Source organism: Cupressus sempervirens, chromosome 11 (genome assembly GCF_028749045.1).
Source record: "Cupressus sempervirens isolate cs-2001-9-10 chromosome 11, ASM2874904v1, whole genome shotgun sequence".
NCBI lineage: Eukaryota > Viridiplantae > Streptophyta > Pinopsida > Cupressales > Cupressaceae > Cupressus > Cupressus sempervirens.
The window spans coordinates 675,477,291-675,490,212 of NC_143128.1; the positions used below are offsets into that span (position 1 = coordinate 675,477,291).

The 12,922-nt window shown below is 34.4% G+C and overlaps 1 protein-coding gene across 2 annotated transcripts in view; it reads right to left on the minus strand.

The window, feature by feature from the left end:
• PTAC3 (plastid transcriptionally active 3) overlaps window positions 1–12,922 on the minus strand; it is a 285,319-nt gene that overhangs the window by 116,573 nt on the left and 155,824 nt on the right. For both annotated transcript variants that reach the window (XM_089808584.1, XM_089808583.1), the window contains exon 6: window positions 8,008–8,085. In XM_089808584.1, coding sequence (XP_089664710.1) covers window positions 8,008–8,085 — 78 coding nt within the window. The remainder of the gene's footprint in view (window positions 1–8,007; window positions 8,086–12,922) is intronic.

Consider the following 12,922-nt stretch of genomic DNA (forward strand, 5'->3'; position numbering starts at 1 on the left):
TCTAGTGTTGAGTTCTTTTGGAAAACTTCCACGATTTTTGAAGTGGAGTTTTATGGAAACTTCTGTCAATTAGAGCTTATAAATGAGAGCTCATTTCATCAGGAAAAGCGCGCTTGATTATATATTTGATTTTGTGCCTTCATGGCTTTTTCCTGTGTTCTGAAATTGTGAGCCCTTGCTGAAGTATAAGGGTCTCATCTAAGAAGTTCTTGGCAATTGTGCTTAAGTATACAATTGGCCAACACTCTCCTACTGTATTCTTGTAGCTAAGGAGAATAATCCTAATTACTACATTAGATAATCTATTTCTTATTGATTATCCGACTGATAGGCCAACACTAGTGCAAAGAATAATAAAAGAATTAACGATTTATGATGGAATTTGGCTGGTCTATACCTATCGATCCGAGAGCGTAAGCTTGCAAAAGGTGTCTGAGCAATATGCCATTAAGGGATGATAATTGTGATTTGAGTGATTATGAATGCAGCTAAAACACTCAAAACTAAATCTACAGGAGATCAGAACGATTGCAGCTACAAAAACATTAGAAACAAAACTGTATTCTTGATACAAAAAATTACAGCACTAATGTACAGTAATGAAAACATTTCTATATTATATTCTAAATACTAGATGACTGATTAAAAATTCACTAGCTGATATAAACATGAAAATATACTATAATGACAGTCTAAGTAAGAAATATAAACTTGTACAGAATAGAATAACATGCTAAGGAAATACTTCACCATGTTTTACCAAGGAGCGGGCCCTTACTCCTGGTTTGCACGGTGGGTAGAAGAAACGTTGTTTCTACGTAAGGTTGATCAGAAGAACTATTACTTTATTCCTCAAACTTAACAAAGAGGGAACAATGATACATTTCAACTTGTGTTATGCTGCTTATATATATGCAGCTGAAACAATTATGCAACTATTTCCATGATATTGACCATTCAAATAATAGCTGGTATAACAATACACCAGAAATTGAATACAATCTTATAGTTTTGTGCTAAGAATAGCCGACATTTGTTATTTGCAGCAATAGTATTATCATCAGCCAATGTGGTTTGCAAACAATATTTGAAATCGTTTTGAGTTTAGTGGTTCTGACTTTCACATGAGACTATCTCATCTCCTTAGCAACAATGCTTGATTGAATTCTATGGTGTCCGCATACAAATTCAGCTGAGAGATATTTCTTTACTATTCGTGGCATCAAAACAGGTTCATGGTTGGCCACGTTTGTTTCCATTTGCTGGCATGTAATTCATTGTGGATGTTCTCTCAATGTATGAAATCTGCGATGGAGAGGACAGCTTTTTTCCAGTTGATAAATATGCATTCCAACACGGTTCATTTGGAAGAGGTAAAGCCACCATGAAAGCCACAATAATGTTTTTAAATAATGACATTCAAATAAGTTGTAAGCCAACATTATTCACAATATTGATGTCTCAAATGTGACATGAAGATATTATCAAGGAGGCGACAGGAAGATCTACTTACACATGAACATACTATGATAATAAAGATTAGTATAAGCAATCAATAATGAAATTTCCATATTTTGATCCCAAAACAATATTAAATACTACTAATTTATATTAAACCATATGCAATATTATAATGGTAAAATGGAATGAAATAGGATAGAAATGGAATAGAGAAGTAAGTAGGAAAGTGCGTAAGATAGATTAAAATAGAGCATTAAATAGGTTATAATTGGCTCTCATCACCGAGTGTTTTAAGGAGTTTCTAAGAATTTTGGGAATTGCATTAGCAAATTGTGTTGTTATAGCATTGCATATCTCCTACTATCCATCCTGTATCTTTGAAGATTGGCTTCTTTGAGATGTGACTGATTTGTGAAGGAGTTTGTGAATTCCCAGCATACCTGCAATTCATATAAGGCTCGTGTGGATTTCTTGCAAGCAACCATTCATCATGTGTGCAGCATTTGGCATTTTCCAAAATCGTTATAGCAATTTCTAAGCTCCACGTGGTAACCAAGAGGCATTGTGCTCATGCTTAACCACCTGCGATTTGTTTTTGGCGTTGACGTGAGGACTTGGGGAGCTGAGTTTGGGTTTAGTGCTGCACTTTGTGGGATTATTACTGCCCAGCTCCACCCAACATTCAATAATTGAGTTGCCATTCAGTTATTCAGCCCTGCGGTTAGTTGTTTAAGGTTGCAGATCAGGTTTGCAGAGTCATGATTACATGCACATTGCAAGTCATTTCCATCTAGAGGCTGTGAATTGATAGAAGGGTAAAGCTAACTTCAATCTAGATTGTGACTCTGATATTATGGCCAATCATTGACATTATCAAATCAGGTTCTTCTATATCTTGCACATGGTTTGCCAATAAGTGTATGCCAGAATTGTATTGTTACTATCGGATAGCATAATTACAGTTTTCATCATTATCCTTGTTGAGTGTAAGTCTGCAACTCCAGGGATTTGAATAATAAATTATAAGTTGATATTTATCAAGTTGAATTATAGATATCATTTCAGTATTTGGCTGGACTATGGTGACATGACAGTTCACGTCTAGCTATGACATTAACAGTGGTCATGAGGCTGCTATACAAGTGTTTGATAGAATGTTTAACCATTAAATATTAAAGAAATTGGTGTTATAAAGTTATAGCTGGCAAAGGGTCTTTACAGTAAGCCTTGGAATGTTCGCATCGGAAGCAACAATAAAAAGGCTGCCTCTTCGCAAGCTAAATCCTAGAAATGACTCTTATTTGAATAACCACCTTTATCTTTGGTCAAAGCCAAATACATTTATAATCTCTTCACAAATAAATTTGACATCACCAAACATCTCAACACCAAATGGAATATAAACCTTGATCAACCTACCTGCAGCAAACACCGCTTGAACCTTTGGCACCAGCCCATTGAACCCCAGATAACCTTCTTTATAGGGTGCCTCTTCCGGCATAGATTACCATTCAAGAAGCCCAGTGGTGAACCAAACATTTCCTCTGTTTGTAAAAATTATGGATCAATATTCCTTGTTTCCTTTGACTGTTTCTTAGAAAGAGAGGCATGGAATTTATTTGGCCTAACCTTGAAGGCCACTTCACATTAAATCATGTGGTATCTAGATCAATCTTGAGTAATATAAATCTAATAGCTCTTTTTGGTTTGTTCTTTCTATTTATATGCTTTGGCATATCTTGAAGCTTAAGAATGATGATATCTTCAATGGAAAGGCTAGGAACCTTAATGAGTTGTTACAGAGACTCATTTATCATAACATTTCTTTGGAAGTGACAATGACACTTAGGTTGAAGAAGGAAAAGTTTGTGAAGTTGATGCATGATGGAAAATAGAGGTAAATAAGTAGGTGTCATCTTGGTCCAAAGAAGCCACTCAAATTAGCAATCATCCTTCCAATCTCAATAGTGATGAAAGGTGGATGTTGAGTTTGTAACAACCCTAGTTATCTTTCCTTAGAAGTTCCAGCCTTGGTGCCTAGTGCGTGTCTTTCCCCTCCCCCTAGCTATGGTGATCCTCACTTTGCCTTTCCCTATTTTGCCATTTAGGTCATTCCTTGAGCTCAGGAGTTGGTTCCTTTTGTTTCCCTCCTCGGTCTCAGAGTCTAGCGTCCCCCTTTCTCCTTCTTTTGTGTTCTCCTCTCGTTCTTTCCCTTCTTTTATTGGTAGGTTGCTCTTGCCCTTTCTTGTTATTTTATTGGTTAGTTTGTCACTTGACTCTCTCTCTCTCTCTCTCTCTCAAAAAAAAAAAATATATATATATATATATATATATATATATATATATATATTTATTTATTTATTTATGTGTATGCTCTTCTTTGTGGTTGTTAGCCTTGGTCCTTGTTAATCATTATTTAGTTTTTCTTTCTTTCTCTTGCTTTATATTTCTGCTTCTTGTGTTGTGAGTAGGTCTTTTATTTTTTCTCTTGTTTATATTTTGTAGTTTTTTCATCTTAAATTTTGTTAAGTTTGTTTTAGGCATGGGTGTGTGTGTATGTGTGCATGTGCGTGTCTGTGTCTGTGTGTGTGTATCGTAGCTCATGGTTTGCTCTTTTGTTATTTATGTTAGTGCCCATTTTCGCCTTCCTTAAAATCCTTTTAATTAATCTTTTCTTTTGTTGTTAGTTGTGATTCATTTTTTTAATTTTGTTGCTCTATTTAGTTCTTCAATATACATACACTTGCTTTGTTGTATTTTGTTTCTTTTTCTTTTTAGTCACTTCTTTTGTTATTTATTTATTTATTTTGCTTTTTATTTTTAAATTCTAGAGTGCACGGTTTTTCTATTTTTGGCCTCTTTCTTGTTGGGTTCATTGTGTTTTGCGTTTAATTTTGTCTCTTTCTTTTTATCTTTGGTTGTTTAAATATAAATATTAATATATGTATTTAACTGACGTATTTAATCTATGCATAGATATATTCTTATATATTCAGTTATTTTCTTTTATCCTCCTTGGTTTAATTTTGTTCTTATTTGTTTTAGTTTATCTTGTGGTTCCTCCCCTTTGACTTCCTTCCCTTCCGTTGTTGGTTGTTGACCCTCTCTCTCTTGTCTTTTCTTGTCCTCGCTCCCATCCCTCTCTTCTCTTCCTGTCTTGCTCTTTTTAGCGAGTAAGATTTGCAGTTGCTCATTTTACAACTTCTTGGACTTTCTTTATCCTGATCATGGATCGCAAAGTGTGATCTGAAGCGTTGATTAAAAAAAGTTACACAATCGAGACTGTGTATATATTACTGATAACCATTATGGATTGTGGAAAATTGATATTCTTAGGTGGCATATGGTTTTCAACTACTAAGGTCGGGAAGCTAGAGATGAGTTTGATATTACCTTGAGAGAGTTCCTTCAACAGATCAGGGAGAACATGCACAATGAAAGACAAAGCTTGATGGTTCCTCTCATAGAAGCCCCTAACAATGCTCCCACAGTAGGACCCTTTGTTTCTCTGAGTGTTGATCCCACTGATGTTCTTGTAATAGGTCTTGATGACACTAAAGCAAGGATATTGATGCTCCTATAGTTGGCATAACTGATTCTACAAAGAAAGGATAGTTCTTCTTGTAACAATGGTTCTGATATATTCTCTAGTTTTTATTTATATGCTATGCAATCAGTTTGTATTTTGAACATTTTATCTCTCCTATTGGCATGTGTAACCAGGTAATATAGTACTGAACTTTGATTTATCATAGTTAAGCGGTGATACAATGTAAATTTACAAATTATAATCAATGGAAAAAAATCAAAATTGAAATATAAAATAATTAAGATGAAATATAATTAACTTCATGAATGGTTAAGGGACATGAAATGAAAAGATGTGACTCCCTTGAACACGGGATATCAAAGGGAGAATAAAATTCAAATTGGAAGGGAAAATAGAAAAGGATAAAGTATATACGTCAAGAGAGAGAGTAGAAAATATAGAAAGAGTAATTAATTATTAACAAAAGGTTATGTCTTTTCCCAATAAGATGCAACCATTCAATAGGAGGGATATTTCACAGGGATTGAAATTATTCCCAAAGGCATGGAATAAAAGAAGAATATATATTAATAACTTTCATAAGAGGTATATGAATGGAAAAGCGGATTATAATTAATATATTAATTTAGTAAATAAAGATACATATATTGGAAGCAGTTAATACATGTTAAGAGAGATATCTATATACTAATTATATACTTAATAAAAAAACTTGGAATTAATTCTATGTGCATATTATATAAAATTATATATCAAGGGTATATTATGAATTATATAACTGGAAGATTTAATACATTTAAAATATAAGAATTTATATATATATATATATATATAGACACACACACACATACATTAATAATAATGAAATCAGAATTATATATCATTTATGTTATATAAATAGGGAGTTTGTGAAGGGAGAGGCTGAGTAATTCAGTCACATGTTGGGAGGGTCTCAACATGGGTACAGACCTTGAGAGATCCCACTTGTAGACTATTTCGATGCCTTGGTCACATTATACCGTGTGTCTTAGGATTAGTGATTGGAACTAGTAAAGTATGTATTATAAATTAGCAAGTGTTTCTTAATCTAATTTAAATGAATACGGATGTATATTACGTTATATATAGAGTGGTGATATGTGAGCTATATATATATATATATATATATATATATATATATATGCCCTATTCTTTAATCTCTTGCTATAGCCCCTTAGAAAGGTTGGTTTTGTGTAGGGAGAGGCAAAGTAAATCCACAAAGGGTAAGTGAATCCCAAGACAGGATGGGGATGAGGTCCCAAAGCCCTGAGTGAACCTATCATAGATTGGTGGCAAGTGTCGTACAACAAGTAAATCGACAATCTTTGTAGAGCTAAGTTTAGGATATAAGAAAGGAATGAGGCTTACATATATAAACTATCGAATGTATTATGAACAATTCATTGTTTTCTTGAATTGAATTGATTTAGACACATAGTAATGTATCTTAAACATTGGCAATCGACAACCTCCGAGTTGGGGACATTATATATATATACATACATATATATATATATATATATATACTAATTTTAGTAGTCTCTAGTGATTACTCTAATATAATAGACACTATCGAAAGTATTATGAACAATTCATTGTTTTCTTGAATTGAATTGATTTAGACACATAGTAATGTATCTTAAACATTGGAAATCAACAACCTCTAAGTTGGGGACATTACAAACATATATATTCTAATTTTAGTAATCTCTAGTGATTACTCTCATATCATAGACAAGAAAAATTTGTAAGATTGGCAATTCTTAGATATACTAGAATGGATTTATATATCTTCTTCAATCAATACCAATGTGTATACTTCATACTTTCTTCCTACAAAGAGTATCGAGATATCTAATATCCTCAGACTTTCGCTTCTATCTAATATATATCTTCCAATTTCCTTCCTAATAAGTGAGATGAATTGCGTTAATCTTTGAGACTGCAATGATTTTCCTAAGTGTCGTCTCTAATAAATAATTCTTTTCAGCTGTATGTCCTTGACTTGAAACTTAGTGGCCCTCAGATTGAGTACATTATTGATCACCTCCATGTTGTATTGAGAGGGAGAGGATGTGTATATATATCTTACATTCGATGTACTTCAAATAACTATGTTCGCTCGTTATCTAAGAGATTACACCTCTTTCATAAAAATCCATTCCCCTTTAAAACCAATGTGCATTTCACTAACATGATCAAGACATGTGCTTCCTCATAACTAGATGTATTGCATTTACCCCCTACAATATCAATGGATCTTACAAGTAGTAATGTTACAACTAATTGCAACCGATGGTATTCCTGTGTTATACCTCTTCTGATTCTGGTTTTTGGTCACTACTGATTAATGCCATTGCCAATATACTCCCTATCAGCACATCATAACAAGCCGACAATAAGACAATATCTTAGATCGTTGATTGGATACGTTTAGATGAGGCAGTATATCATTTACAATCAATTGGATGATATGTACTGTAGTATTTGTGTCAAACTTAAAGACATTGTATATTCTCCATATCCATTGATATAATGTCTTCATAAATTAATCATATTAATATCAATGACCAATATTAATTATCCGACATTACGACATCATTGATTTGGTCACAATATAAGATTTCTTGTTTTTCTTTATTAAACAAGCCAATAGTATTATTATTTATTTAGATTATAAGTTTTACTTTATTTTTATGTTTTAGCTTTATTATTTATTTATTAAATTTTCTTTTCTTGTAATTATTTAATAAAATCTCATTATTTAAATGTTATTAAGCCCTGCTTTAAAACAGGGACATCGTAAATCTTCCTTTATTCTAACTCACTTATAGCCACGAAACTAAAGAAACTTTGAATAGGTTTGTGATTGAGGAGAAAATTTTATTAAAAAAGCTGATGGTTTTAATATTCTGAGAAAGATAAAAGAGAAACATATGGAAAAAAAATCTGCTCACGCATAAGTCTTCACATTCGGCTGCACACGTTTATGATCTTCAACCATGACTCCGACCATATTAATGATTTCTTCATACCTGCAAAAAAAAGTAAATTGTCACCACATGAATTCAGAAATTAAAACATATTCACTATATGATACATATAGTCCACATTCTTTATCAAATAGCCCCTCTTATGAATAGATTGGAGGAGCAAAATAAGTCTATTTTGCATATACAGTGTGCTTGATGAATTGTCTTTATATATATACTCACTGATTTTGAACACTGGTCAAACTAAGTGCAGAATCTTTCCATTAAACCACAGCCCAAAGGTTCCCGAGTTCTCCAATTAAAGAGTTACTCATAACAAAAAAAAGGCAAATAAAAACTAATTTTTTTACTGCAAGAAATGGATGGGCAGAAACATACATTAACCTAAATACTAATGTTAATAAATAATGCAAAATGTTTCTGTAAGAATAGGAAGGATACAATTATTTTCTCTATATGCAGATGGTTCAAGCAAGATGTGTTATGCCCCTTCTCACAAGCTTTTAAAAAGGAAATTAAAATTGGTTATTTATTAGTAATCCTTGATGTTAAAATTGTACAAATACTGTTAAATAATTAATTAATGTAATGTCAAGCCAAATTAATTATAGTCATTAACAACTTATAACTGTGTGGGAACTCAAGAAATTGAAAATTAATAATTATTAATATAATAAAAAATTTGAGACTAGTTTATGATATGCACTAACAATTTTCTTCAGTATATTTTTGAGAGTGGGTCAAACTCTTAGTGACCGGATTCGTGCTAGACAGGCTGGATCCGGATTCAGATCAGACCCGGATCCAAGTTCATGCTTGGATCCTTGAGTATGCAGGCAGGATCCTTGATTCTGCCTGTGGATCCGTCATGATCCATGGGCCACGGATCCTATGGATCCACAGGCAGAATCAAGGATCCTGCCCGGATCCTCAAGGATACAAGCCACAGCCCGAGGATCCTCAAGGATCATAATTTCATTTTGTAATTCAGTAAACCAATGTGAATGTGTTTATTTTCTTTATAATCATAAAAATAAATCAATTATCAAGTATACTAGATTTGTAGATCCATACTAGAATCATGGATTCATTCTATGAAATGATTTAGTTTTAGAATTATTTATATTTCTCCCATTTTTTAGTATGTATATATATATATATATACACACGAATCATCCACGAATCATAATTGGGAAAAAAATCTCAAATCCATGGATCCGATTCACGTGCCCGAATCGGATCTATTTCACGAATCGGCAACTAAGGTCAAACTACTTTAGCCCGAGTTTAGTTGATGAGAACTCTCATGACTACATAGCCGAGGATGCAATAGGCCTTGGATAGATTATTGGATACATAAGACTAGTTGAGGTTGGGGCAATGTAGAGGTCAGCACAATAAACATGCGAAGAGGAAAAAACCAATATCAACGGTTAATAACTATAGGAGTCACACATCCGTATCATCAGATGACAACACCTTGGATTCCCCTAGAAAGGAATGGACTCATACTCATACCACATACAGGCCTTAGTACCACATTTCTCGCGTGGTGAGCAACGGGCTGTAATATCCCGGCTAGATATTGTTCCCAAGATTCCTCACCTATATCTCAAAAATTATACAAGTGCATGCAACAGTTTTACAATGATTCAACAAATAAACCATCTAACGATCCAATGAACAGCCTAAGAAATGTTATTGCATTATAAACCAGCAATACAATAACTTCATAACACCAAAATCCAATTTGAAATGTAGTAACACAGTCAGATTGGGAAATACTAAGAAAGGGCCTATATGTGCAGTGTGAACTCCGTTTTGAATCCACCACAAAGCTAAACCAAGTTTGTGTCCAATTCACCCAGAAGAGACTGAAGGTTTCCATCATCAAGATCCTAAATAGAAGCTAAAGCTTCCACAATTTCTCCAAGAGAGATCTCCAAACAAAATCAATATCCAAGTGAGTTGAAATAAACCAAGCTTCCATATTTTAATGCCCAACGTTGTGACTTTTCAGCTTCCTTTCTTGTCTCCTTGTCTTCTTGGCATTTTTTCTCCTATTAACCCTCTTTATAATATTAAATTCACTTCTATAATTCTACATTAAGTCCCCGTAAGTCAATTTTAATATATTATTGGGTTGGCCTATTAATTCTCTAATGTCCCAGAAAAGGGCCCTTACATAGGCTCAAGCAGATCCTTTGGAGGGAGTTGGGCTTTGGGAGGCTATATTAGTAGCCACATATAAATGGAGAGCACTTCCCCCAAAGATCAAAGAAGTATTTCTATTGCCTCACTATTGTGCTTTGTGTTTTGACAATATGAGATTCAATGGTGAGAGCGGTCCTAGGCCCCAGCACAATGGGACCTCAAGAGAGCTTCTGCCAAACTCACCTCAGCTCCTTTTGATGGTAGCAGCATGAGTGCACGAGCATGGGTGCACAAGTTGGATATCTACCTATCACTTAAACCCATACCTAGGAGAGAGGCTAGCTGGTTTATAGTTTTACATCTTGAAGGGGTGACTTATGATTGGTGCCACCACAGTTTGCCTAACCAAGAGCATGCTATTGTTTACTGTAATGTCCCCTTTTTTTAGCATTCATAGCATGATGTTGTCGTTAGCCTATTTCCCCACGGTCCCGTAGGCTAACCAGGACATTAAAGGGACTTAGAGGCCATTTGGCCTAGATAGTTTCAGTTGTAGATCTTTCTGAGGGGTTTTGAGGCAACTTTGGGCATACTTACTATTTATAGTAAGTCATCTTGGATATGGTCGGACATCCAGTGGCAGCGATATGTCGATGGTAATTGTTTAAAATCAGCAAGAACACTTGTTTATCATTGATAAGATTTGTTATGCATTGATAAAGCTATTTTATAAAGTTAAATTTAAATATTTAACTTTATTAATGCATAGACTATAGTTTGTGGAAAATATTTAAATTAAAAAAGTCCCCTTTATTTTATAACACATTGGAGACATAAGTTACATAAAAGGGAGTGATGTTTTATCCCACATTGACAAAACGAAGGATGGAGCCCTTGTGAGAACACTAAAAAAAATGGAAGAGCTTCTTTTAGGCAGGCTTGGAGATATCAAAGAAATTGGGAAATTTTCTGGAGATTATGTCTCAATAGTTTGAAGAACGAAATCCCTTCAAACTGGAAATCTTGACGCCATTGAAAGATATGGTCTTGAGATTCAACATAGTAGCAATCCGAAAAAGCAGTCCGAAAAAGCGGAACCGAAAAAGCAGGTTGAAAAAGCAGTCTGTAAAAGCAGTTCAAAAAGAAGATCCGAAAAAGCAGTTCGAAAAAGCAAAATGGGAAAAGCGGAACCGAAAAAGCAAGCTGAAAAAACGGGTACGAAAAAGCAAAACCGAAAAAAAGCAGGCCGAAAAAGCAAATCGGAAAAGCAAAGTAGAAGGGGCAGCATTGAAGGAAATTATTACAGCCATCTACAACCAGGTTCTTTTGTTAGTATTGCTTTTTAGAGTGTTATAAGCTTTCAGCTGTAAGTGTGCATTATACCAGCATTGTCATTTTGTAATCCATGTAAATGCCTAAGTCTTGGCCATATTTCATGAGCATTGTATTAGAAATTTCATTGCAAATTAATACGATAATAGTTGTTGGTGTCATTTAAGCAATACAATATCATTATTTATCAGCTAGTTAGTTTGCATACCAACTGTTTGTAAAAATGCCAGTTGGCTGGAGGTGTTCATTTCTCATGCTTAGATCATATATATGCACTGAATATTGTCAAAATTAGTAGCACACTCATGTTAGGCCATTGTGTAGTCCATTTGGAGTCTTCTAGCACAAGATTCTCATTGATGCAAATTGGAAAAGAGTCATTTAAAGCCAACTGAAATACTATATCAGTCATACGTCCCTTGCATGTGAATTGTTTGATGAAATTCCTTGAGCTTTTATCAGCATTTTTTGAGAACAGATTTGAGGAGGGCCATTACAATGGTATCAGAGCTTGCTTGCAAAGTGTTTGACGAAATGTCAAACAACTGAAATATAAAGATTTTTGGTGTTTGAAGAAGTTATAACCTATTAGGGTTATTACAGTGGTATCAGAGCTTGCCTGCAAAGTGTTTGACGAAATGTCAAACAACTGAAGTATAAAGATTTTTGGTGTTTGAAGAAATTATAACCTATTGGGGTTATTACATTTACTCCTACACACACTTCACTAAGAGACTTATTGCCAGATTTGAAAGTAAGGATACAGAGTTACATTACAAGAAAATGACTCTCATGAGAGAGACTAGCAATGTGGAGTCATCTATGAATGAGTTATAGAGGATTGCAGTTATGATACCAAAGATGCCTCAAAAATGGGTGGTAATGTTGTTCATAGAGAGTCTTCAAAAGAGACTCAAGGGTTTGGTCCAAGACTTTAGGCCCAAGATCATTAATGAGGCCATTGATACCACCCTTTGTCTTGACACCTCACCATCTCCATCTTATTCTCAGGAAAGAAAACCTTCCAAGAGCTCTAAGCCTTTTCATAAGGCTTCTCCCCAATGCAAGGGTGCGCCACCTCCAACTTCCAAACCTAATCAGCAGTTCTAGGATAGGTTGAGGAGAAAAAATTTATACTTCAAGTGCAAGGAGCCAAGGAGCCTGATCATAGATGCCTAGGGGAAGGCAAGGCATATCTTATTGAGGTTACCTCTAATGTGGTGGATGAGCATGTTTAGGACACAAGTTCAAAGGACAATGGAGATGAGAATGATCACGAGACACTACATACTAAGGTCCCTATTGAGGATACAATCATTGAGACGTAGGGAGCTATTGCCACTAAGGAATTCCCAAGATCCATCATTTTCGCCTCAAGGGTGTGGTCAAGAGA